The 23940-nt window shown below is 43.0% G+C and overlaps 4 protein-coding genes across 4 annotated transcripts; 2 read left to right on the top strand and 2 right to left on the bottom strand.

The window, feature by feature from the left end:
• Positions 1–505: 505 nt before the first annotated feature.
• On the bottom strand, positions 506–13305 carry LOC120896306 (A disintegrin and metalloproteinase with thrombospondin motifs adt-1). The gene is made up of 13 exons (XM_040300312.1): positions 12497–13305; positions 4875–4947; positions 4345–4440; positions 3311–4235; positions 3101–3229; positions 2772–3021; positions 2414–2700; positions 2300–2351; positions 1775–2225; positions 1439–1698; positions 1076–1339; positions 798–993; positions 506–727 (listed from the first exon to the last, which is right to left on the bottom strand). Exons 1-13 carry the CDS (start codon positions 12659–12661, stop codon positions 672–674), a joined length of 3204 nt encoding a protein of 1067 aa, XP_040156246.1. The 5' UTR covers positions 12662–13305; the 3' UTR covers positions 506–671.
• Positions 13306–16832: 3527 nt separating this feature from the next.
• LOC120894285 (proteasome subunit alpha type-4) lies at positions 16833–18211 on the top strand. Its single transcript, XM_040296787.1, has 5 exons — positions 16833–16968; positions 17111–17316; positions 17391–17688; positions 17754–17877; positions 17950–18211. Exons 1-5 carry the CDS (start codon positions 16966–16968, stop codon positions 18096–18098), a joined length of 780 nt encoding a protein of 259 aa, XP_040152721.1. The 5' UTR covers positions 16833–16965; the 3' UTR covers positions 18099–18211.
• Positions 18212–18240: 29 nt separating this feature from the next.
• On the bottom strand, positions 18241–19544 carry LOC120894284 (protein immune deficiency). The gene is given in 3 exon segments (XM_040296786.1): positions 18241–18674; positions 18755–19102; positions 19104–19544. Coding segments are annotated over 3 exon segments (843 nt in total). The 5' UTR covers positions 19431–19544; the 3' UTR covers positions 18241–18506.
• Positions 19545–19660: 116 nt separating this feature from the next.
• On the top strand, positions 19661–23883 carry LOC120894281 (GPI ethanolamine phosphate transferase 2). Its single transcript, XM_040296784.1, has 8 exons — positions 19661–20036; positions 20112–20511; positions 20586–20774; positions 21435–21777; positions 21855–22842; positions 22915–23236; positions 23300–23472; positions 23535–23883. Exons 1-8 carry the CDS (start codon positions 19885–19887, stop codon positions 23767–23769), a joined length of 2802 nt encoding a protein of 933 aa, XP_040152718.1. The 5' UTR covers positions 19661–19884; the 3' UTR covers positions 23770–23883.
• The last annotated feature ends 57 nt before the right edge of the window (positions 23884–23940 follow it).

The raw sequence follows: 23940 nt of genomic DNA, 5'->3' as shown, positions 1-23940 counted from the left end.
CCATGCGTTTTCTTTTAAACATCTATCACAGTAAGGGTTTAGTTAGTAAAGATTCATTGGTGATGGTGACATAACTAATAAACTAATTAAAACAATAAGTTAGTGATTGTTTCGCACATTAATTTGGCTTGATGATTGCTTTCGTACGCGGCTTGATCGTCAGAACTCTTGTTTATTGTACCTCATTTCAGTAATAAGCATATGGTGTAGAGGAATTTGCTTTAATTTGTTTGTTATGTTTTTCTGTCGATAATATGGAATTTTCGACGATAATCTTAATGTAAAGGAGTTTTTTACCATGTCATATAAACCCTCTCTTAAGAAATTTTTAATAAATTCAACAATTTCTTACTTCAACAACAATCTTAAGTTCTCACAAGATCGGAGGGATACAATACCCGTTATTCTTTCATATGTTACAGAATGTTATTTTAAACATACATTTTTCTACAATTGAAAAAGGATTCAATACATCATGACCAAAAACATCTACATATGCACTGCCTTAATTGTAATTAATGGAGACGATTTATTTGGGTGTATATTTCGGGGAATAAATTACATTACAAAAGTTTCGATAATAAATAAACAGTTCCATGCATACCGGCAGCACGGCAAGCGCGACGCGGGTCAGCTTTTACTATCACGTTGATTTATGTGGATGATTTACTTCACGGGTCAACATAGATTGGATTTTTCAAGTCAATATGTTCCTCCAAAACAATATCTGAAAAGTAGAAAAGTGAATTTGAATTAATCACTACATTCGCTACTCGTCACTTAACCAAAGGCGTTACTATTTTCGTTGGTAGTCCGTCCAAAGTCGATGTTGGCAATTAAATTTTCCAAAAACTCTTGGCTTAACCGTTCGGTCACGTTAATCTGAGCAAAGTACTCGAAATGCCGCTTGGTTCTGTTTGTGGATCGTTTAATTCGAACGTTAGGAAGCGCATTGTACGACTCGTTGACCGGTATATCGTCGCTGCCAAAATGCTATGTATAGAAAAAAAGAGATTCCAAAATGAATGAAAGTTCTGTTACTCTAGGAGCCTTTTTGTTAAACGCTAAAGCATACCAAACATTTGCCATTGATGCAATAACGATTCGACTCATTGTGATTGCATCGCGTCCCGAAAGGAAAGTGCCCTTGCTCTCCATTCACCAGGTAGAAACGATGCCTGATGAACGTATCCTGACACGCCACCCGACAGCTTCGATCTGGATCCTCAATGCTGGGCGCTATTTGCATGCCAATACCCGACAATCCCGACACCTTCTGCTGATATCGCTTGCATAGCTGCGTTGCAAATTCGTACGTTGATAACACCTTATCACAGGCCTAAGAGTATTGAGCGAAAACAAAGCAAAAAAAAACAACATCAAAATTCACCCTGAAACGTTGGGTTCACCGAAGAAAGAAGGTTACGAGGACACTAACAATCGTGTTGGCGGTGCAGAGCTGAATGTTGGTGTTGGTCCCGGCTGTCGAGGACACGATTTGCACTCCCTTGCCCCGTTCCATGCAGCTAAAGTGACAGCCTGACTTCACCTCCCAGTTATGCTTACGTCCTTGCAGCTCGGACAACCTGTTGAGCTCCGATGACGAACGCTCACGCCAGCGGTTGAACGTATTTTCTGCCTGACTGCTGTAGCCTTCCGTATCTGGTGGAGGCTTTCGTGCGGTATAGTTCCTTAATGCTTCAAAAACAAAAAAACGCCCAACTGTTGTAAAAATATAGGTCACTAAAAGGTCGGTGAAAGCATTTGGGCGTACCTGTTCGTATCGTAGAACTTTCAGCCCTGCGGTCGATTGGGTATGCGTTCTTGTTCAATGGTAAGCTCTTATAGTCCCGAACATTTTCCTGGTGAATACTGTTGCCACTCCGTTCGGTGTATTGGTACACTTCCGTGCAGAGTGCTCCGTCCATTCGGTAGTAATTGTTGGAGGTATTATTGCAGCTAAACTTTTCACATCGTCCACTGACACAGTAGTATGCATCGTCAAAGTCACCGTTCTGCACCTTACAAGCGGTACCGTCCGGGTAGATCCAACTTTTGGTCTTCGGCACACCTGCCTTTGTTTCGCAAAACACTTTGCACGAGTCTTCCGGGTCTTCGGCAACCTTCTGCAACCCGTACCCGATAATGTCCGGATCGAACTCTTTAGCGCGGCCACAAATTTGATTGGAAAACTCCAGTATCGTTGTCCGTCCGATGTTGTAACACTGCAAAAAGCAAAAAGTGCGAATTATGTGAACGTGTTACTGCTATGCGTGCATTTGCTGTACGTGTGACGAACCTGTTTGGCAATACACGTCTCATATTTGCGGCTAAATCCGGAACAATTTTTACTGTAATCAAATTAGCATATTATCAAATTGTCTGAATCAAACAAGTTATTTTTAAATCTTACCGTTTGTCTAGACATTTTCTTGTAAACTGCCTTAACCCAGTGCTTCCTTCCTTCAGTCGACCGGACTCACCGTATAGACAGCCGGAAACACACTCTGTCGGTTCGCTCCATGAGTCCCACGTTGGTATGGTATTTAACGTTCGCGATATGTCCTGCCGCAGGCTGGCAAATTTCAGCCCCTCTAGGAACGTTTTCTTATCGATCGTTTTGAAAGCGGTGATGTGTTTGCCAGTAGATTGTATCGTCAGGCCCGGAATTTTGGATACACAAACTCCACTTCGGCACCACTATATAAATGAAGATTCGTTTAGTGCCACGTAAGGAGGCTAAATTAGCAGGCATAGGAAATTACACTAACCATTAGCTTTCCACAGTTTGTTCCTTCTAGTGCAGGGTGCGATGTCCACGTGTAACGATCACGCTGACAGTGAAGATCACGGCAAATGTCGGCCAAATCCTGGGACTTGGAGCGTGTACTGTCTTTGCCATACTTCAAAAGACACTGCTGGTCAGCATCGAAACGCTCGCCCGGTAACCGACCTTCTCCAGTGTGATCGAGCGATGATCCGTAGTGTCCTCGATCAAACAGACAGGTAGCTTGAGAAGTTCTAGCGGGAGAGAAATACATACGGTTTATCGCTTAGATTTCACCTTTGCGAGAGATACCGCCAAGAAGTTACCACTTACTTTAGAAACGTGTTCAGGTAATTACGGCTACAGGATGACCATGTGATCTTACCGCTGCCCAATGTCGGTGACATAATGTACAGGCTAGGATCACAGTTGTTTTCCGACGTGTCGTGTCGCATTCCCAAGCTAAACATTCACCAGAAATATAATGTTACTGATGCCAAACCAACGAAATGTGATTAAAAGCGATTAAAATCGAAAACTCACTTGTGTCCAATTTCGTGCGATACAACGAAAACGCTCTCGAAATGTTTTCCCTCATTGATCGTACAGCTTGAAGTGATCGTGCACATGCCGGCAACCGGCGCTAGGCCTACGACCTGGTTGCTTACCTTACCGTTTTTGCTCACCACGAACAGATCCAGCCCCGTAAGTATGACCGCATGGTCAAAGTGTACTGGATCAGCGTCGGAAATGGGATTCATTTTACGCTGCCAGCCGCAGAAACTGTTCAGATAGATGTCAATGTCGCTGGAACGGCGAAGATCTTTCGGATCGTTGTGCAGGATTTCTAGTCGCTTGAGGATGAAGTTGATCGGATGACCAAGCGATGGATGGTTGTAAAGCAGCTGCACACCATTGATCATTGCCAGCACGAAGCGTATCAGATGTGCTTCGGTGTTTTTTGGATAGTTCTTCGACATGTGCCTATACAGATCCTTATCGATGAAGATAGCCGTCTCGATGTGCAGCACGTCCGGCACCTTGGCGTTGTGATTTGAGCTGATGTGCCGTTTGAGCCGTGATTGTTGACTCTGACCGTAGAAAGGAACGGTTGGCCTCCGGCGGGTTGGCTCATTCATGTCCGGTTCGAACATGACTTTCGTTTCGCCACTTTCATCACTTGTTCTGGTTTTGTTTCGGTTCAGAATGACATGTGCCCCGGTACCGAATCGTTCCGGTAGCGGATGTATGACAATTTCCGACTCGTTGGTTCGAATCAAACCGCGCACGCTACCCTCGCACAGGTCGAACGCTGCACGCTCATTGCGATAGAAGCAATCCCGATACTTGAGCACACGATCGTACGAATCATCCAACAGTTGAGTGGAATTATCGTAGCTTTCGATGAAAGCAAATGATTCATCTATCAAAATGTCTGACTTTTGCAATCGCAAAGCAAAATTGTCCTCTGAAATGGAACGCGAGAGTTGCACATTTTATTCGTCATTGTGGCACCACTATGCACGTAGAAGAAGGTCTGCAACGTAACGCATATTGTAACGTTTGGGGACACTTACCGCGGCCGTCGCTAAGGTTGAACTGCAGGAATCCGCTGCCTGGAGTTGACCTGCTTTCACGTTTTCTTTGCCGCACGTTAACTAACTTGAAATCATCTGGAAAACAATTAGTCAACATTGAAATGTGCGAAACAATGGTGTTTTTCTTCTTCTTCTTTTGGCAAAGCGTTTCAAAACCGTAGCAAAGAAATTTATCGACAGCCCGTAGTTCTTTGCAGGCTGAGGAACACGAGGCGTATCGACAACCGACTTTGCTCAATAGGCATGAACTTGAACTCTGGACAAAGAAACCCGTGCAATGCGAGATGTGGTTTGAACTGCAACGCTAAAACAGCATGAAGAGAATGATCATTTGTGTTGCCTAAAGGGCTGTGCAAGAAAGGGTGCCCGCAACCCCAGCCAAAATACACCGCCAATGACCGGAAGGTGTGTCAATACGATCAAAACTCCATTCGACGATAGATTCGTCATCAGCTCAAGTGTTGCAATCGAGACATACCGGTGCCGAATAAAGTATGTACCACACTTACCAGTTGTACGATCACCAAACAGCAGCAGTTGTTCATGTTCCTCGAGGAAATTATGCAAATTCCTTTCATCGATCTGCAACAAAAGAACAGCAAACAGAAGAAGCGTTCGAGCAATTTGTAGGTTAAAATTCATGCAATACACACATTAACAAACAATGCTTTCCATCGCACCCCAGGGGACAGGCGGAGGCAGATCATCTGTCCTACACTGAAACACTGCACGTATCATCATGGCACATTCCATGTGGCGCCTAATGAGTATCGTTTCGCCGCTTGTTGCATATTTGCCGAATAGCTACTGTACGTGCAGCAGCGCATGAGAAAACGGCCCTAGCCCGTCTGCTGCAGCCCAGCATTCTATGGACGGTATGCATTCGACGGAAGAAAGTTCCATTCCACACAACCGAGAAAAAGAAAGGCAAGCGTGCACCTTGAAAAGAATGGTTAGGACATTTCTTTTCCTTCGCCTCCCGTTGCATTGTTGGCCGTTTGGCCGTTTGATGAATGTGCATTGTGCACTGGTCTATTGGCTATGGAGGTTACGGTGAGTACGAAGACCCTTGATTTTCATTAGCATCCGTGGCCTTTCTCCTGTATCTATTTCAGCGATGATACATCTTGACAGCACATTTCACAGTGGAAATGGGTTTTAATTAAATTTTATCTCCCTCAATCCACATGACAATGGGATGCACTTTGCATTTATCTGCAGATGTGTTTTAAATATATAAAAATATTTGCAATCGTTTGTGATTCTCCATGATGGATTGAAATAAGACGATTTAGCAATGTTCAATTCAATGGCATGATCACTTCTGGGTGGCTTTGGATGGCATTTAGGCTGTGGTTGTCTTGTGAATTTTTCTTCTATTTGGCGTAACGCATGTCCTCTACACAGACATGCCCGTACAGATAGACCTGTACAGGCTTTCGAGAACTTATTATTACCACGCAGCCAGACACAGTCAATCCTTGCTACGGGGGGACGGTCCATTCTAGGCTTGAACTCATGATGGGTATGTTTTTATAGTTGTTCGAGTTGGCGACTGTACCATTGGACCGCCCCTCATGAATTATTGTATGTTTTTGACTAATTTTAATACCGGTATTAGATGATACTCTACACATAGAACGAGCCCTCCTGTCATTCAGGGAAATGTACGTACTGTGTTCGTACTCCAAAATTATTCCATATAAAAAATCAAATTTGATATGGGTAGCAGTTGATATTTCAAACCCAGGGCAAGCATTGTGGGACATATTTATAATAATAATAATAATAATAATAATAAATAATATCGATTGCCATCCGCGGACAAAAAAAATGTAAATAAATTGTGCATTTGCTCTCAAAAAAGTAAACTATTTTTTTATAATTTACCATACCAATGAAATACATTCCAATATGAAATGATTCGCGTATTGTTTAGGGCAGTGCTCTCCAACCTTTTAAGGATCTTGGACCACTTGGCTTTGAAAATACACTTGCCGCGGCTCACATCCATTGAGGGCATACATGTTTTAGACTTACTTCAAAGTTTTAAATGAAAAATATGTTTAAATTTTATTCTAGACATCCTTGTTTATAATGTAATCTTGATTGTGGGGAAAGAAATGCACGATATGTATAGTAATAAGCTTTTTCTTCAAAAATAAATTCTCTCACGGATCATGTAAGTTGACGCCACGGACCACAGGTTGGAGACCACTGGTTGGGGTAACAATAATCGTTCAACGGTCACACCAAATATATAGCTATTTGCTATTTTTATACAAGTTCAAATTTAATGATTTAATAATAATTATCTGCAGCTTATATGTTTGTCTGTACTAGCTAAGTAACCCAGTTCCACGCGGATTAGCACAATTTTTCCGTTTTATTAAACATATAGAAGAATGTGCAAACTGAAGAATACAATAACAATTCCAACAATTTTGAAATAGGTATCAAATCAAAGCCTCGTTCCGTCTTATCTGGCATAAAAACTGTAGTTGGTCTAGATCTGCTTCAGTTACTCATGTGCTTGGCTATCAGTTGGTTGCTTATTTTATCCATATAGCAGGATAAACAGTTTTGCGTATGATGGACTTGACTCATTCAACATTTGAACCCTTGACGGGCGAATGCGTTGATGAAATAATTCAAAAAAATTGAGTCGGTCGTGCTTTGCGGCAGGTGGCCAACAAATATAACACAAATTTAAAAAAATCGACTGTTGCATGTGTCCTGCTTCGTCTGGACGTAAACCTGCTTGTCCGTTTTGGCCAAATAATTATTACAGTAGCTACAGTTATTACAGTAGCAGTAAAGTTATTAGGCTGATATCAGTCATCTACAACGCACAATAGAGCCAAATTCAAATTCTTCAACGTCTATGTTTGAATGTAGTTGTTCCACAAGTTGTAAATTAAATGAAAATACTGTCACATATGTTATGCTTACGGATATGTTAGGGTGGAATGATGAATGAAATAATAAATGAGATTCAAAAATAGATGAAATTTGTTGGGAACGATTAACAGATGAATCGGTTGTAATCAGTGCGTTTTATCAATATATGCGATACAAAATTTTATAACTTTGTGAGTATCTCAATAGGGCCCATTAAAAAAAGGCACCAAGCACCAACAACACAAATGTAATTAATTTTGCAAATTCACACAGAATCCAAGAAAAAAATAGAATATTTGAGAATATTTGATCAATGTTTTTTTTTGGAAATTAGATACCAAAATCAAATGCCAATATTTCTACACAAAAACCAATAACCTGGGATTCGCGTATTCGCGTAAGTTTAATATCGCGTTTTTCAGCCAAAAAATTGTTGATAAATGGTTATTTTTGATTGACTTTAGTGCTTTTAGGTACTAAATTACACATTTAATATAAATCTTATAAAAGATTACATTATTTCTGGCTTTTTAGCGATTGGAAACATTTAATGATAATTCAATTTATTTTGCACTTGAAAATTAGAGAAATTTTGCATATATTTTGCATTTGGAGTTGGAGAAATTTGGACTGATTTGACATAAAAACTGTCAAAATTAAAAAATTGCGTAGCTCGAATTCGCGTAACTCGAGTGTCGCGTATCTCGGGGAAAGACTTTACGCAAACTTAGTGGCTACGTGGGGCCCCGAGAAAGCAAGGAAACACCCCGCGCATAAATAAATTTGCTTCTCAACCATTCTTTGGTTTAAAATTCATCGCTCGACAATTCAGAACTCAGTTCAGAATCAACTCTTGTTAATCCGTCACTGCTATTATTATGAGTTAAACAAAGTTATTCCTCGACGAGATAAGAAGCTATAGGGGTAAAAAGAGCACACAACATCATACCTACAACAATGAACCACCGGCAAACATTAATTTTTATTTTAGTCTAGATAGTTTATTCTGTTATATGTTTGAGATTGAGTAATATTGAACATTATATTCAAATGTTTTCGTTAAAGAGCGATTACATTGTTTCAACGTTACCAAAAATTTAGTTTTATTCTGAATGGGTGGTAGCCAACGATTTTCTTTATCGAGTAACTTAAATAGCAAAACTTTTATTTAAAATGTTGTCACATAATAATCAGAAAGGTTATATCTTTGGCAGCTGTGTTTCGAAAGCAGAAAACGAACAACAGGATCGTTGTGCATTTAAGAAAATCATTTTAATTATAACATTATAAATCCAAAGGTACACACTAAACTGCCAAGGTTACTAGAACAAAAACCAAAGTCGAGTACGGTCTAAAACTACAGTATTCTTTAGCATACACTTCAAGCAAGGACGTCAAAAATTGTTGCGAAAACTATAACCCCGATGGAGACTTTAATTACACCCAAACCCATTGTTGAAAAGTAAAATCGTGTCGTCGCTTCGCGTTTGAAAGGTCATCCGATGGGAAAACGTACACCAGCATTGTACGGACCAACGCGGAAGCACGTTCTAAATGCTCCCCCTTTTTTGTGTGGCCATTCTAGGCTAAATTCTCTTCTAGGTCAGCTCATGGTCATAAATCTCACCCCTCAAACTTTATGGCGAGGGCGAGTGCAATGCAAAACAAAACCACCCGCAAACCGCTGCCTAATTATTCGGTTGAAGACAAATGTTTCTGTCGCCTCGGGCTCATCATGTTGCCGATTATCCGACGGGCCAACCCACCTGGCCTGGCAGGTGATAATGAAAATTTAAATAAGAAAAATGATCATCTACACCCCTCCGACCAGTAGCAGCATCCCTTTGCCCGTTCCGTGAGCCACACTGCGCATCTGGTGCGCAATGGGAACGGTGCTACGCATGGAACAGAGCTGAGAACGTAGCGCATAAATTAGCATACCGCCGAATGCAGCTACATTAAGCCACGACGAGAGGACGATGGGACAGGTATGTTTGGCGGGCAGGAATGTCATAGAAAAATTCTGTTACAGTTTCGCTTTTTTTTCTCGTGGCGTGTTGTGTTCGTTTGAAAGCGCTTTCAACGTGCTCCGCGCAAACAATCAGTAATGAATGATTTTGGAAAAAAGAAGAGCGAAGGGTAGCGCCCTTCTATACACGGCACATTATGCGTACGTAGCACAGTTTTTGTTTGTGTTATGGTTTGCCGACGCGCTATCGTGACCTGCACACGATGTAACCATTACAAATCATTACGGCGATCATCGGTCATCTACATCACGCGCGGCTGCGGTTACGGTTGAAGCACACAACCACACCGCACCGGTTCTGTTCTGTCCGTCCGTTTTTTCGACTGTTGAGTCGAGAAGTTCTAAAACATCCTCTCTGAACTACAGGGAAATTATGGGAAACTCAGTGAAGCAATAAACACGTATATAATTGCATTCTTTTCGGTTGCGATCGTCAAGAAGCATTTACTTCGTGAGCAATACTGACTGGCAAGGAAGCTGCACTTCAATGTCACTCTCTGTTGGATGCTACAACTACTTCATTCATAGTTTTTTATGTCGTTCGCTTTCATTTCGGGTGCCAAATAAAGATACGAAACGTGCCCGCACGCACAAGGTGTGAGAAACTCAACTAATTACTACTCTTCCACCCAGTTTTTTCGTTATTCTGATGTAAGTAGCTCATCCGCACTGGTAGCGATGAGCACATTCAAATAGCAAAGATGTTGCGAACATGCTTTAGTGATCGTTTTGTTTCCATTCGCGGGGGGTGGGTTGAGGTTTCTTTTCTTTTGCTTTTTTAGGTACGCCACCATTCGGTCGCACCATTTAGCATTCGCACCCGACGCCATCTCAGCTGATTTTTTCCCGTGATACCATACCGCGAAAGAGGTTCGTCGCTTCGTTCTTTCGAAAGACTTGAGTTTCGGGGTGGTTTTTATAGTGCGATTGCGTAAACCATTTTTGGCCACCCTTCCGGCACAGTGTGGCACAGGTTAAAATGGTTGGTTTGTTTGAAATTAAACAAGAAATAACAACAACAAAAACACACAGACACACAGTATGGTGTGTTCCAGTACGATGGGCTTTGGGCTAGATAGAAATGATAGAAACGGCTGCTGTTGCTGCTGCTTCGGAGTGGCAAAGCGGTTGGTCCATCATTTGCCGCGAGCAAACACTAACGCCCGTGTCCGCAGATTGAAGTTCCGTGATAAATCAAATCAAAGTTTCGTCCAAATAGATGGGTGGGCTGGCGAAAAATGGCGTCCATTACGGCGTGCGCGTACGCCATCAGACCAAAAACAATGCCTTTTGCTGCGGCGCGGTTGTGCGATAAAAGCTAATCGAGCAAGCCCTTGGGGTCTGCGCAATTTCACTTTTACGATGCACTTACGATGCACGATGCTCTCCCGTCGGTGCTTCCTTTTGCCAAATAGCTTCATAACGAGGTGAAAACCGAATAACTAAAGTGATTATCTTTATTTGCAAAGTTAATTGAAATTGCAGCTGCAAGAAAACTGTGCAGCAGTGCAATGTATTGATTCTGGTGTTTTTTTTTTTAAATTGTCTTCTACACTTCGTTTAAATCAACACTAACCCTAACCGATCCTCCCGCGCATGATGTGTTCCGAAAAACGTGGTGTACCAGTTTTACAATCGTTTCAAGTTCATCTCGCTGCGGGATTTCAAAACAATGCCATTAACATTCAAAAATTCAACCTTTCCAAGAATCACCTTCACTAGAACTAACCCAAATGAACTCGAGAAAGTGTAGCAACAACCTGCCAAAAAAAAAAAAAAAAAAACAACAACCACAGAACCTTTCCCACTCCTCTCGGGAGCTGTTTTTGACATTCAAATTATACAAATCCCATTGTGTTGGCTTTGCTGTGGGCGGCTAGTGCCAAAATTTAAATTTCAGCTCCAAAATGTGTCTTCCAACTAGAACCATTGGTAGTGCATTGCTCCAAACCATTTATCCGTCCGTAAGCGTAGCGAAATTATGCTTCCAGCGGTATGGGACTTGGGGTTGAATGGAACCGTACCGTTTGGGGCATATAACTAATGATTCAGCAAGTATTAAGCGTACACGCGGCAAGCGATAAATGTGACAATTTACACTACCGTTTGTGCCGAGGATAATTGTGAATGATTATGTGCGTCATGCTGCGGGACGCATAATCCTTACAAAAAAAGAATACACAAACACACTTTAACAACTTTGCGTTTTTTTGTTTGTTGCGCTCTACGCACCGTGAATGACCTTTGGTTGCGTCTGCATGGGATTCGCGCGCTTCGCAACACAGTTCGCGATTATTGATGGCCCCAATGAGTTGAGTAAACTGTCGTGTGACAATAATCGTGTGCCGGCACTCCGGTCGGCGTACAATTAGAATTTCAGGTCAATGAAACCCACCGATGCTGACCGTTTTTGCGGTGTGTGGTCTCGTCGTTCTAAATTGATGCGTACGGGTACGCAGGAGAAGTGTCATCGTGCGCGCGAAGCGAGGCGTGTGTGCAGCTGCCGGTTGCCGCCCTTTGGATGGTGGTCATTGGGCACAAAGTCGAAGCGCGCGCGCGTTCACACGATGGACAATGCAAAGTGGTGGCGCTGCTGTTCCGGTGGCGCACTACAAATGCACAGTGAGTTAGATTATTAGTGACATTTGATTGTATGGTTAAATTCTGTTATGCTGAGCTACACATGGTGTAACAAACTTGCAGCACGAATGTATGCTGCAGCGTCGCCGTGAAAGACGTGTCCTTAGAATGGCTTTGGGGAGTAACTCATGTTGGGGCATTGAGATTCATCAGCTGGGAATGACATTCAAAGTAACCCCTCCAAGCTACAGACTGGCTTAATTAAAAACCACGCTTCCCATAGCATTCGTACTGGCTTGACAAAAAAATAAACGAAGTCTAGTCAAATAATAAGTATGAGACATTGAAGCTTCCGTTAAATGCAGAAGAAACAATGGAAGGAAATGGAAAAACTTCCTCAAATACCGCTCAATACCGTCTTTGAGGGTTGCATGGTGAGGAAGATTGGAAGTACCATCGCTTTACCATCTGAGTGTGGCCTCGGCGCAAACAAAACACCTTCCTATTTTTTGCCGCAGCATCGCTTGTACTCGAAGTATTTAAATAATAAAAAAAAGTTTGTTTAAAAAAACCTGAAAAAAAGGAAAATAAACTGAAAGACGAACACATTTCTCTTCTCACCTTTGCATTATCTAACACCAAGTGGTTCACTCGTTCCACCTCCATGTGAAGACAGCGGACGGTGGGGTTGCGTGCCGCTATCAAGATTAGCGCCAGCAGTGCAACGATCTGTAGCATAACGCTTCCTACAGCTGTGAAGAACGGTTGTAGTTGTGGTCGCGGCATTTTTCACTTTTCACATAGCTTTCGGATTTCGAGTGACATCTACCGCTGCAGCAGCACGGCTTGCACTCGGTGCATTCGGACACTCGGGAACGGAGTAGTTTGTATGCGCGGTTCGGTAGAAGTACCGCGACACACACACACAGACCTCGTCGCCGTGTTATGTACTCCTGGAGCACTCCTTCAGGTACCGTTGGGTGGCCGCTATTATTCAATCTTCATTTTAATTTCACTTCCTTGCCTCCGTTGCCCGAGAGTGTCTGTACACACGAGGACTCCTCGCGTAGCCTACCGTTTCTACGCGGTCACGCTTCTACATAATACGATTAACTTCTACTTGAGTGACTTTTCCGTATCGAGATGTGCAACCGTCCTCACCGAATGAGGCATACCGGCTGTTCGTTCTCGTCAGGTGCGTTACACCCCACTATCAACCACCCACAATCACTGGAACACACACACACACACAGACGCACACAGACACAGCTCCGCTCGCGCCCACAAACTGTGCGGTTTTACGATGAGCCCAATTTAACGTACAATTATTATTGTTTGAAATCGCTCGAGCTGCTCACAACAATCCCACAATCTGGGCATCGGGCGCGGTCGTATGGCGTGGGCGTGCAGAGCGTAGCGCGTTTGAACACCTCGACCGTTGGCACTTAACTGATGCTAACATTCCGGTCCAGCGACGGACGAGCCCTTGTAGTTGGGCTAGTGCAACGTGCCAAACAAGGGGGGGAGATGCGCATCCCTTCTCCGAGCGACGATTAGTGCGCTCGCGCATCGTTTGCACTAGTTTTGGGGAAAAGAGTTTGTGTGGGCTTTTTTTATCGCTTGCGCTCGTCTCTTGCTTCGGGTCGGGGCGGTGAATGATGCTTGCGGATGGTTCTGATCGTTCTGCGGAATGCTAATTGAACGATGAGCAGCTTTTCATGCTCCAATGTCGTGCACTAATTCTGTGCGCCATGGTTTGCGAGCTTTTCGGCGATTTTCTGTGTAGTTTTTTTTTTTAATGAAGAAAGTTCACATAAAATTAAGAGCAAATAATATTTGAAGATTTGATCCAAGTCTTCAAAAAATATATGTCTTCAATATATATGGGGCGGAAAATATATAAGTTAAGTGGAGCACTGTTGTATACCAATAAAAAAATTACATGAATTTCATTTTGAAAAATTGGTTCCCTTTTGATATCAACAAATATTTATTTGTAAAAAATATTGATGCCTTCCTTTTTTGGCTTAGCGTGGTCATCATGCACGTCTTACAGGCTACCGAGTCTTAATTGTATCACGCAGGCAGATAGCCAGTCCTTGCTAGTGTAAGAAACTAAAACCCATCTTTAACTTTAATAAACTTATTCATTTCATTTCATTTATGTAGTCTACTTAATGGTTTAACAAAATTATTAATTGCTTATACAGGGTTTTCCATAGAACTCAAGACTACGGGACACTTTGCTGAATCTTCAATCGCAAGAATACGGAACCATACGTGATAACTGTATTGGTGAAATCCTGTAGCTATCCTGAACTATTGGATCAGGTGAAGTATGGATAGAAATAGAGAGGTGAAAAAAGGAAATTTAGAAAGGAAACTAAAGAAGGAGTAGAAGAAAAACACTGGCTGGAAATCGCGTCGGTCCGCAGCTTAGATCTAAATGACGCCGAAGAAATGCGTCATGATCAAATAAGTGAAGGGAACCGTTGAAGCATATGTTGCAGTTCAGAAACGAATCACTCATGCCAAATTGAGTTCGACGTCTGGAAAGGGCTAGAGGGGGACGATGTCTTAGTAGACGGGGAGGGACATAAAAGTCGATAGAGGAAAGGAGAGGAGGGACGTCGACTTCATGGAGTAGGATGGAAGCGATAAATGAGCCTGAGTACGACGTGATTTGACTCAAGCCCAAAAAAATGAAGAGAATATGAAGGGAGTTTGTGGCCAGGACCTAGGATTCCCCGGAGAGCAAAAACATGTGAACGCTTTTTGCACTCTTTCGAGTCTGAGGATAGAGGTGGGAGAGCAAGACGATCACACTATGCTCCCGAATTCTAAGTTTTGTGTGACTAGACTGCAATACAGAGCCTTCAAGCACTTTGAGTCCGAAAACTTGGACCCAATAATTTTGTCTTGGTGCAAAGTAAAGCAGACCTTATCGTCCAACCAAAATCCTAGATTTTTCTCTGACTTTACCCTTTGAAGACAGACATTATTACATATATAGTCAAAACGTATGGGATTAGGAGATCGACAAAAAGAGATTGCAGTATATTTAGGGATGGATAACGATAGATCGTTGCAATTACACCACTTTGGAAAGATTGTCGAGATGTGATTGGAGTAACGAACAATCTGATGAAATAGGAAAGAATTGGTCTATGATCAGCTGCCGTCTAGCCATACAGATAACAGATCTGAAGGCCAATGATATTATTTAGAATATTTGATACAAATATGCTTTGAGATATCATGCAGCCAATTCGTAGCATTAAGCATCGTGTGCGGCATGGAGATCGCGTCCGGATTCGTATGTGTTGTATTTGAAAAGCTTCTAGTTAATTAACTTAGATATTAGTTAAAGGACATCATATAATCGAATATTGCTCAAGTACAGAGCTGAAAAAGGATAAATAGGGAGCTCTGAAATAGTTAATTAACACTTAAGGGGTTAATAGGAGCAGTTGAGTAATGGTTAACAAAACGGTGAATCTCTTTATACGTGTACTAGAAACACGTTTACTGGCATGTATAATTTCCCCCGTGAATAGCATCTTCTCAATTTTTGTTCAAAATTAACTAAACATTTGTATAGTACAATCAACCCGGACTACTTGGAAACTGGCTACTGCGTAGTTTAAATCGATACGCTGAATTACTATATTGGTTCCGGATTAGGAAAGATCCATTGTTGATACAGATCAAACGATTGGTTTTGGGCTGCAATAAGACAGGCAGCATTTTTCAATCCGTAGCCGTATGGGTCAGAAGCAGTTCGATGATCGGTATTGATTTGGAATTAGTTCACGGAACGGCATGGGTTTGGCATCAGTTCCAAAACTACTATAGGTTAAGGATCAGTTACAGGAAAAAAAATGAGTTCAGGATCAGTACCAATACTATGGGTTCAGGTTCAGATCTAGTGCTGGTACTATATGGCTTAAGGATCAGTTAAAGCTTCTACCTTTTTGCATACTTTTCCACGATGAAGGGTGCATGTAAGATACCATTCCCCCACTCAGAAGCCTCACAAAAGGTGGATGGTGGTAGTGAGGGGGGGGCTTTGCTAGACAAGTCAGTATAGGGGAGGTACATGAATTTTGGTTATCCTGTTTTACAATTTCTGAACATTTAATAACTTTGCTTGTTTTTTTTTACATGCAGATTTTTCCCTAGGACCTTTTTAAGCCTAATCACTGCCCTTTATATTGAGTCCTCTAATTCCCAACCCCAACCCCGAAACATGATTTCCTGTTGCTACCAATCGAAAGGCCACCTAATAACATTTCTACCTTTCATATAATTTTGCAGCTTCATAAGCTTATTCTGGATTTGATAGAGAGTATTTGCACTACAATTTTTAGATTCATCAACCTTCTACATTGTTAATCTTTAGTTGATTATGGGATAAATAATCGTTTTTAATATGAGAAACATACGAATAATCTAGTTAAAACTCATTCGATTTTGCAAAAACTTGGATGAAAATTATCCCCCAAAAATTATAATTCCCCTCATGGGGACAATCCCGCATAACAAATTCTTGCTACCAAGAGGCAGTGTGTATAAGCATTAAATCCGTTCTAGTTTTGTGAGAACCGATACGCCTTGTTCTCTTTGTCGATTTCACAGTGTAAAATAATTCTAAAAGCTGTGTGTAAAATAATAGGCCAGTGGTCACCAGAGTATTCTTCTCTCTGATCACAGGATGCATCAACTTTACTCGATATAGGTTTATCTATGCCACTAATGGTTTACCCATAGTTTGAAAGTCAGCCCTGAGTATGAGAGGGACTGTGCATGTACCGGTGCGTTTTCCTAACGAGCTTTTAAATTTTAAAATGTTTAAACCACTCGAACTGTAATGTGCTCGACAGCCGGGATTTTGCCGCCACTGCTCGACCGCCCGGATAATCCAACTTTGCCAATCCCGACGGCAATGACAGTTCAAAATACGCTGTGCAATTGACAGTCATCAAAACTGGAGTTACTGTTTACGTCCAAGTTCTGAATAGCTGTGTTAATTTTGCTTGTATTTAGCAATCTTTCCGTAGTTCATCTCGTTTCTACAATAATTATTGAAAATGGTAAGTGTTACCAGCTTAAATGCCGCTAAACATACGTCCCACTTCATTTGCGGGACAGCGGTGTGGAGGACAATGCAGAAGCCGCATCAGGCATTGAGGTTATAACCTGTCGGATTTGTGCTAACTCACCTTTGGGCTGCAGGCTCGTCGTTATGATTCCAGGACCACTATTTTCTCGCCGGAAGGTCGCTTGTATCAGGTGGAGTATGCTATGGAAGCTATCTCACACGCAGGCACTTCGCTTGGCATACTGGCAAAGGATGGAATACTGCTAGCGGCCGAACGGCGCAACACTAACAAACTGTTGGATAATGTGATCTTCTCCGAGAAGATCTACAAACTGAACGAGTGAGCACAATAGCATAGCTTTGCGCAGAAAAAAAATCAACTAAATTATGTTTTTTTTAATCTCCTATTCAAAGTGATATGGTGTGCTCAGTTGCTGGCATTACTTCGGACGCGAATGTGCTCACGAACCTGCTGCGGGTTATCGCGCAGCGTTACCAGCTGAATTACGGTGAGGCTATGCCCTGCGAGCAGTTAGTATCTCACCTGTGCGATGTGAAACAGGCTTACACGCAGTACGGTGGCAAGCGACCATTCGGCGTTTCTATTCTGTACATGGGCTGGGACAAGCACTACGGTTATCAGCTGTACCAGTCGGATCCCAGCGGCAACTATGGTGGATGGAAGGCAACCTGTATTGGCAACAATTCGGCGGTATGTCATAGCAAGAGCTCACTGTTCCATTTGGTTTTACATTAATTTTGTTTTGTAATTTCCAGGCCGCCGTTTCCGCATTAAAGCAGGAACTGAGCGATAGCGATATCAGCCTCGTGCAGGCGCAGGATTTGGCTGTGAAAGTGCTGTCCAAAACGCTCGATATGACCAAGCTCACATCAGAGAAGAGTAAGTGCTGCAAATCTCGCTTCTAGTCGTATTATTATTACCCGGTTGTTTGAACGCCCTTTTTTGTTGCAGTTGAAATGGCAGTTCTTACCCGTGAAAACAACAAAACAGTCATCAAAATTTTGTCCAGCGCCGAGGTGGACGGCTTGATTGCAAAGTACGAGAAGGCAGAAGCTGAGGCAGAGGCCGCCAAGAAGGAAAAGCTTGGCCAAAAGTCGTAATTTGCATGTAAGTGTTTGGTTCGGGTTGAGTTGGCGCAAAAGAAATGGTCGGGCGGAGGAAAATATTGAAATAAAAAAAAGCACCATACGTGGTAGCGTTCACGATTCTTAAACAACCTTTCCTTAATAGCTCGCGGCCGAATTCTATTTTAAAATACTTTATTTACAAGATGCTTGGTATGATTGTTTTATAAATGTTTCGCTTTCCCTACATTCTAGTTGTACTTTATATCATATGTGGGAATGTGACAAATGTGTTTCATTTGTTAAAAGGCACTTCAGAATTTGTTTCGAGCATTTCTAACGTTCGATATCACAATATCCACTGATGAGAAGAAGAAAAGGTATCGGGTATGTTCATTACACACCCGTGTATAATGCGTTTCACTATAGAGGTATGCGATTATGCTAACTGCTCAGTTCGGGAGAATTTTTATCTTCTTTTCGTTTCTTCCACACCTGTTTAATGTAGTATACTGTTTCCTTGTGCTTGTTGTTCCACAACAACGTCACAAGACGACCAAGTGTAGGATCATCATCGTTGCGGGTCCAGTCTAACATAAAGCTGTATATTTGCTGAAAAAAGGATACGACTCTATTAGCGACTGCAATTAATTACACGTTTGATCCCAAAACCTTCCCCTAACCCGACTTACCTCAGCCAGTGTGGAGTTGTCCGCTTCAAAGGCATCGATTTGCCCCTCCGAGTATTCAAGCCTACGGGCGAAGCTTTTCCATTCATAGCCCAAGTGGCGCGACACCGTATCAAGCAGCTCCGTGTCCACCTCGTCCTGGCTCTGCATCATTTGCGAAATAGTGTTCGACAGTCGCAAGTTGGCCCACTTCACGGCGGATCCGGCACCCGGCAACGATCCGCTCGTGGAAGCACCTTCGTCCACCACGGCCGCAGTATTAAACGTGTAGCTGTTTCCGATGTGTAGATTGCTCGCGTTCCTTATCTGATACACCTGCATTCCAGTTGTGTTGGAGATGGAGGTTTGGGGGGGCTGTGAGCGTGTTGTGCTGCACATTGTTCACCACCGTCTGCGGTGTCGCTGTGTGATGATCCCCCGCAACTGGTTCTAACGACTGTGACGATCCGCCCGGAACAAGTGCTAAGTTTTCCATTCCTGGCACAACCTGCACACCATTTGGGAAATTCCCATTTTGCGTAGCAGCAGCAGCAGCAGCAGGAGTGTTGGTATGAGCCATAGTCTCGTCCCCGTACGCATCGGCCTTTCGTCGGGGCGGCAATGGAGCAGCATCGGTCTCTAGCTTCGATGCTGCACTTTTACTGAACAGAGTGCCTATTAAATTTGAAAACTTCACCATTTCTTTGTTTACTACACACGCATAAGCTAACGGAGTGGCAGAGCTAATGTTTCTTTTTCTGCGTATGCTGCTGTTGCGCGTACAGCCAAAACACCTATGGCGTACAGCTGTCAGTTGTCACAGTGACTAATTGTGGACCGAAATTCGTACACTAAATTTCATTCACATATTATAAATAATATAACATTTAAAATATTTAACAAACCTACAAAACGTCCTTTCTTTTTAAATACAAAATTTTTGAAAAAAAAAAAAATTACTGCATCTGGCAACATTTCTGCTTTGTTGTCGATTCCTCCTTGCGTCAACAATAACCCTTGACAGACCATCGCAAAATTGCATTGTTTATCAAGCAGCCAGACGAAGAAACGGGCATCAGCGGAGAAAAATACACTGCCGGTAGCTTAAAATGAAAGTGAAAGTGTTTTAAACTGCCTGCAAGCACATTTGCGCTATGAACGCGCGACAAGATCACATTGCGGTGTACACGTTTGTGGTGTTTTTGTTTTCCTTCAGTTTGTTTTGCTACGGGTTCTTTCCTCTATCATTTTCGCCTTCCACCAAAGCCAACCTAGATGAGCTACCTCAAGGCGTCGGCAATGCCAGGTAAGAATTATGGCCTCCGCTTTTTGGATTCGGATTGTTTAATCGTCTATTCTTTATTTTGTTATTTTATTTCAGCTTTAGCGGCGTTGACTATAAGCCAAAAATATCGAGAGCCGTGTTGATGGTAATAGACGCCCTACGAATGGATTTTGTGCTGCAGGAGGAAAACTTCCAGTTCCTCAACCAGCTGCTGGGTGATGGGAAGGCTTGTCTGTACCGTTTGCAGGTACATCCACCGACGGTAACGATGCCGCGAATAAAAGCAATGACATCCGGTGCGATACCGAGCTTTCTGGACGTGATTCTGAACCTGGGCAGTCCCGAAATGAAGCTGGACACGTTCCTCTATCAAATGAAGCAACGGCAGCAGAAAACAGTGTTTTACGGTGACAATACCTGGACTAACATGTTTCCAGAAACGTTTCATCGCCAGGGCGAGAACTCCGACTCACTCTACGTGAATGACTTTTACAAGGTAACTCGGGTTTTACATTGGTGGGTTGGGAATGGGCGTGGACGATCGTGACTGCAATTGATGTTCTGTTCTAGGGCGACCGAAACATAACAAAGTTTCTTAAGCTGGAGCTAGAGATGTACGATTGGAAGTTAATGATTCTGCATTATCTTGGGCTGGACCACATCGGACACGTGGAGGGCCCATTCAGTGACAAGGTACCGGGCAAGCTGAAGGAAATGGACAAAGTTATAAAAACTATCTATCAAACCATGGACAAATGGGTATGTTATGACAATTTTGTACAAATACAATCGAAGGGAATCTAGTCTAGTGATGGGTAAAGTTGACAAAAATCCGGAGTCGACTTCGATCCAATTCCGATTAATCCGGAATCGACTCCGGAAGGTAGTCCTGCATTATCCGGAGTCATTCTGAATCGTCTAGAATATCGCAGGGTCGTCCGGAGTCGTCTAGAGTCATTCGGAGTCGTTTGGAGTTGTCCGGAGTAATTCGGAGTCGAAGTCGTCCGGAGTCGTTCGAAGTCATTCGAAATCAGTTGGAGTCGATCGTAGTCGTCCGGAGTCGGTCAGAGTCGGCCTTTGAAACAAAGGCCTGTTAAACCGCACGGCTCCTGTGGACTCCGACCGATTCCGGTCGACTCTGATCGACTCTAGACGACTCCGAATGACTCCGATTCCGGCCGACTCCGGACGACTCCGACGACATCGAACGATTCCGGACGACTCCGTACGACTCCGGACGATTCCGAAAGACTCCGAACGACTCCCCGTGACTTTGGACGACTCCAACTCCGGGCGGAGCTGGTTCGGATTTTGCCGGAATCGGACTAACAATAGCCAGAGTCGGATCGGAGTCGTGGCTGCGCTCCAAAGAGCACATCACTAATCTAGCCAATGATCATGTACTATTCATCGTTACAGAAACAGAAGTACTACACCAAACCATTGCTAGTCATAACGGGTGATCATGGTATGCGAGATTCGGGTGGCCATGGTGGTTCGTCACATCCCGAAACGATCGTACCTGTCGTCATTGTGAGCGATCAATGTGCGAAAAGTGAAGAAACATTCCTGCAAATCGATCTAGCTCCCACCATGTCCATCTTGATGGGCGTTGCCATACCCTATGCATCGATTGGTTCGGTCATTGATCCCGCACTGAAAATGCTACATCGAAGGGAAATGCTGCACGCACTGTATTACAACACTCAAAGACTGGCCACGAAAGTGGAACTAATTTTAAATGATAAATTTACAAAAAGCGGTAAGTCGGAAGAGATACGTTTGTCGGTAGTATTTTGTGGAGATGCGACTAACATTTTCTTTTCCATTCCCCTTTAGAGTGGCAAAATTCCTTTGAAGAGGCGAAACAGCTACATCAGAAGTTTATGAAAGATGCAGCCGACATTTCCGCCTACAAACGAACCGTTTTGCTGTACACATCCGTGTCGAAAAAGATAACGCAACTGCTGATTTCAAGCTACATACGATATGACATTCTGTTTATCGTGATCGGCATGGTTATGGCTTTGTTTTGTGCTGCAATTGCAGTTTTGCAGCTTTTGCAAGATACAAATGAGAGCGTTTTAACCCTGCAACCGAAACTCTTTCCCAGCATCAACTGTATGCTTTTAAGCTTTCTTCTACTGAAGCTTTTGTCGTTCGAGAAGCAATCGTCTGCGGAACCGTCCAATTGCTTCCATGCGGTATTAGTCTCCCTGTCGGTGGTCTACTTTACGCTGTGGGCAATACTTTCGCACTTGCTCAAGAGCATGCAGGCATCGCTATGGACACTACTCAAAAGTGCATCGTTGCTTTCGCTTTTCATTTGGTTCGGTACAAGCTTCCATTGTATTTCGCTGGGCAGTAGCTCGTTCGTGGAGGAAGAGCATCAAACTTGGTACTACCTCACCAGCACCATAATGATACTGCTTACCTTAAAGGAGATAAGCGTAATGAACACCACGATCGGCGCGCTCAGTCGACACACGAAATCCGATGCATCGCTGGTGGAAGTGTGCAAAGAGGAACGGAACATTTTCTGTGCCGGTTCGATCGCTTTCTTGTGCATTCACGTTGCTGTACGACGCTTCAATCAAACGGGCGACAAGTGGCAACACTTACCGGACGTGGGCGATTGGCTATCAAAGGAGGAACATAAAGTGTGGCTTAGCCTGACCATGCTGGTCGGGTTGTGCTATTTGGTGTATCAAATCTGCTACATGGCCGGACTGCTCACCACTGTACTATCGCTGACGGCTTCCTTGCTTATCTACTACTACCGTGCTGCGTCTGGCACCGTGAGCATCTTCGGGTTAAGTGCATCCAAGTAATTATATCTAAAAGAACACACCCAAAAGATACAGCACTTGATGAATTTGTTTTTGCACTCCCATTTCAGCTCAGCAATTTGTTTGACCATTTTTTGGATTAATTTGGTAGAAATATTCTTTATCGGATTTTTACCGATGATGTATCGGGCAATTATGGGACGTACTTCGCAAAAACGCACGGGAGAGCTGTTCAACAACTGTATTATCATCGTTGCGCTGCTGTCCGCACTACTGCACAAACCGCACAATGTATTGCTCGTTGGCGCACTGCTGGCTACGAGCAGATTTGTCGCTGAACGTATAGACCGCATTGCGGATGACAAGCACTGTAGCATATTGCTCAAAGTAATCACTCATTATTGGTTAGGGAAAACGTTTTATTTCTATCAGGTAAGCTTTTCTGAGACGCTAAAGAGAAATATTATTAATCTTTATACGTCAATACGTTTGCAGGGTAACTCCAACAGTTTGGCCTCCATCGATCTCAACGCGGGCTATGTGGGACTGAACAACTTCGACATGCTGCGTGTGGGGTTGTTCCTTACTCTGCATACCTTTAGTGGGCCTATTTTAAGTTTCCTCCTATTGCTTCATCACACTTTCTCCGACAACGAACGAGATGCGAAGTATGGACAGCTTAAAGACCATTCAAAATTGATTATTTAACTTTGTTACCTCTTTTTCGCAGGCATCTACCGGTAGTGACTAACGTAAGGGAAAGAATGCTTACACTTACTAACGTACTTATTACCGTACCCGGGAGCTTTTTCATAACAGTCGCTACGGTATTGCGCGACCACATATTCGCGTGGACCGTCTTTTCGCCAAAGATCATCTATGAGTACTTTACCGTGTGGTTGGTATTGATTCAGGTAATGCTAGTCTGGCTACTGCTGCCAAAGAAATCGTGTGCCAGTGTGTGAAATTAAGGTAAATTTGCAATAAAATTAGACGGTGTATGGCTGCATTCCTTCGATTTGTGTACAATTTACGATCCATTTCAAGTGTGTGATAATTTAATAAAGTAACAGGCCTAACATTCTATGCATCATTGTCAATCTTGCTGGTGGAAAGAACTTAATTTGATAACAATT

This window comes from Anopheles arabiensis, chromosome 2 (genome assembly GCF_016920715.1).
Source record: "Anopheles arabiensis isolate DONGOLA chromosome 2, AaraD3, whole genome shotgun sequence".
NCBI lineage: Eukaryota > Metazoa > Arthropoda > Insecta > Diptera > Culicidae > Anopheles > Anopheles arabiensis.
The sequence above is the reverse complement of the archived record's forward strand: the minus strand, read 5'-3'. Positions and strand labels throughout refer to the sequence as shown.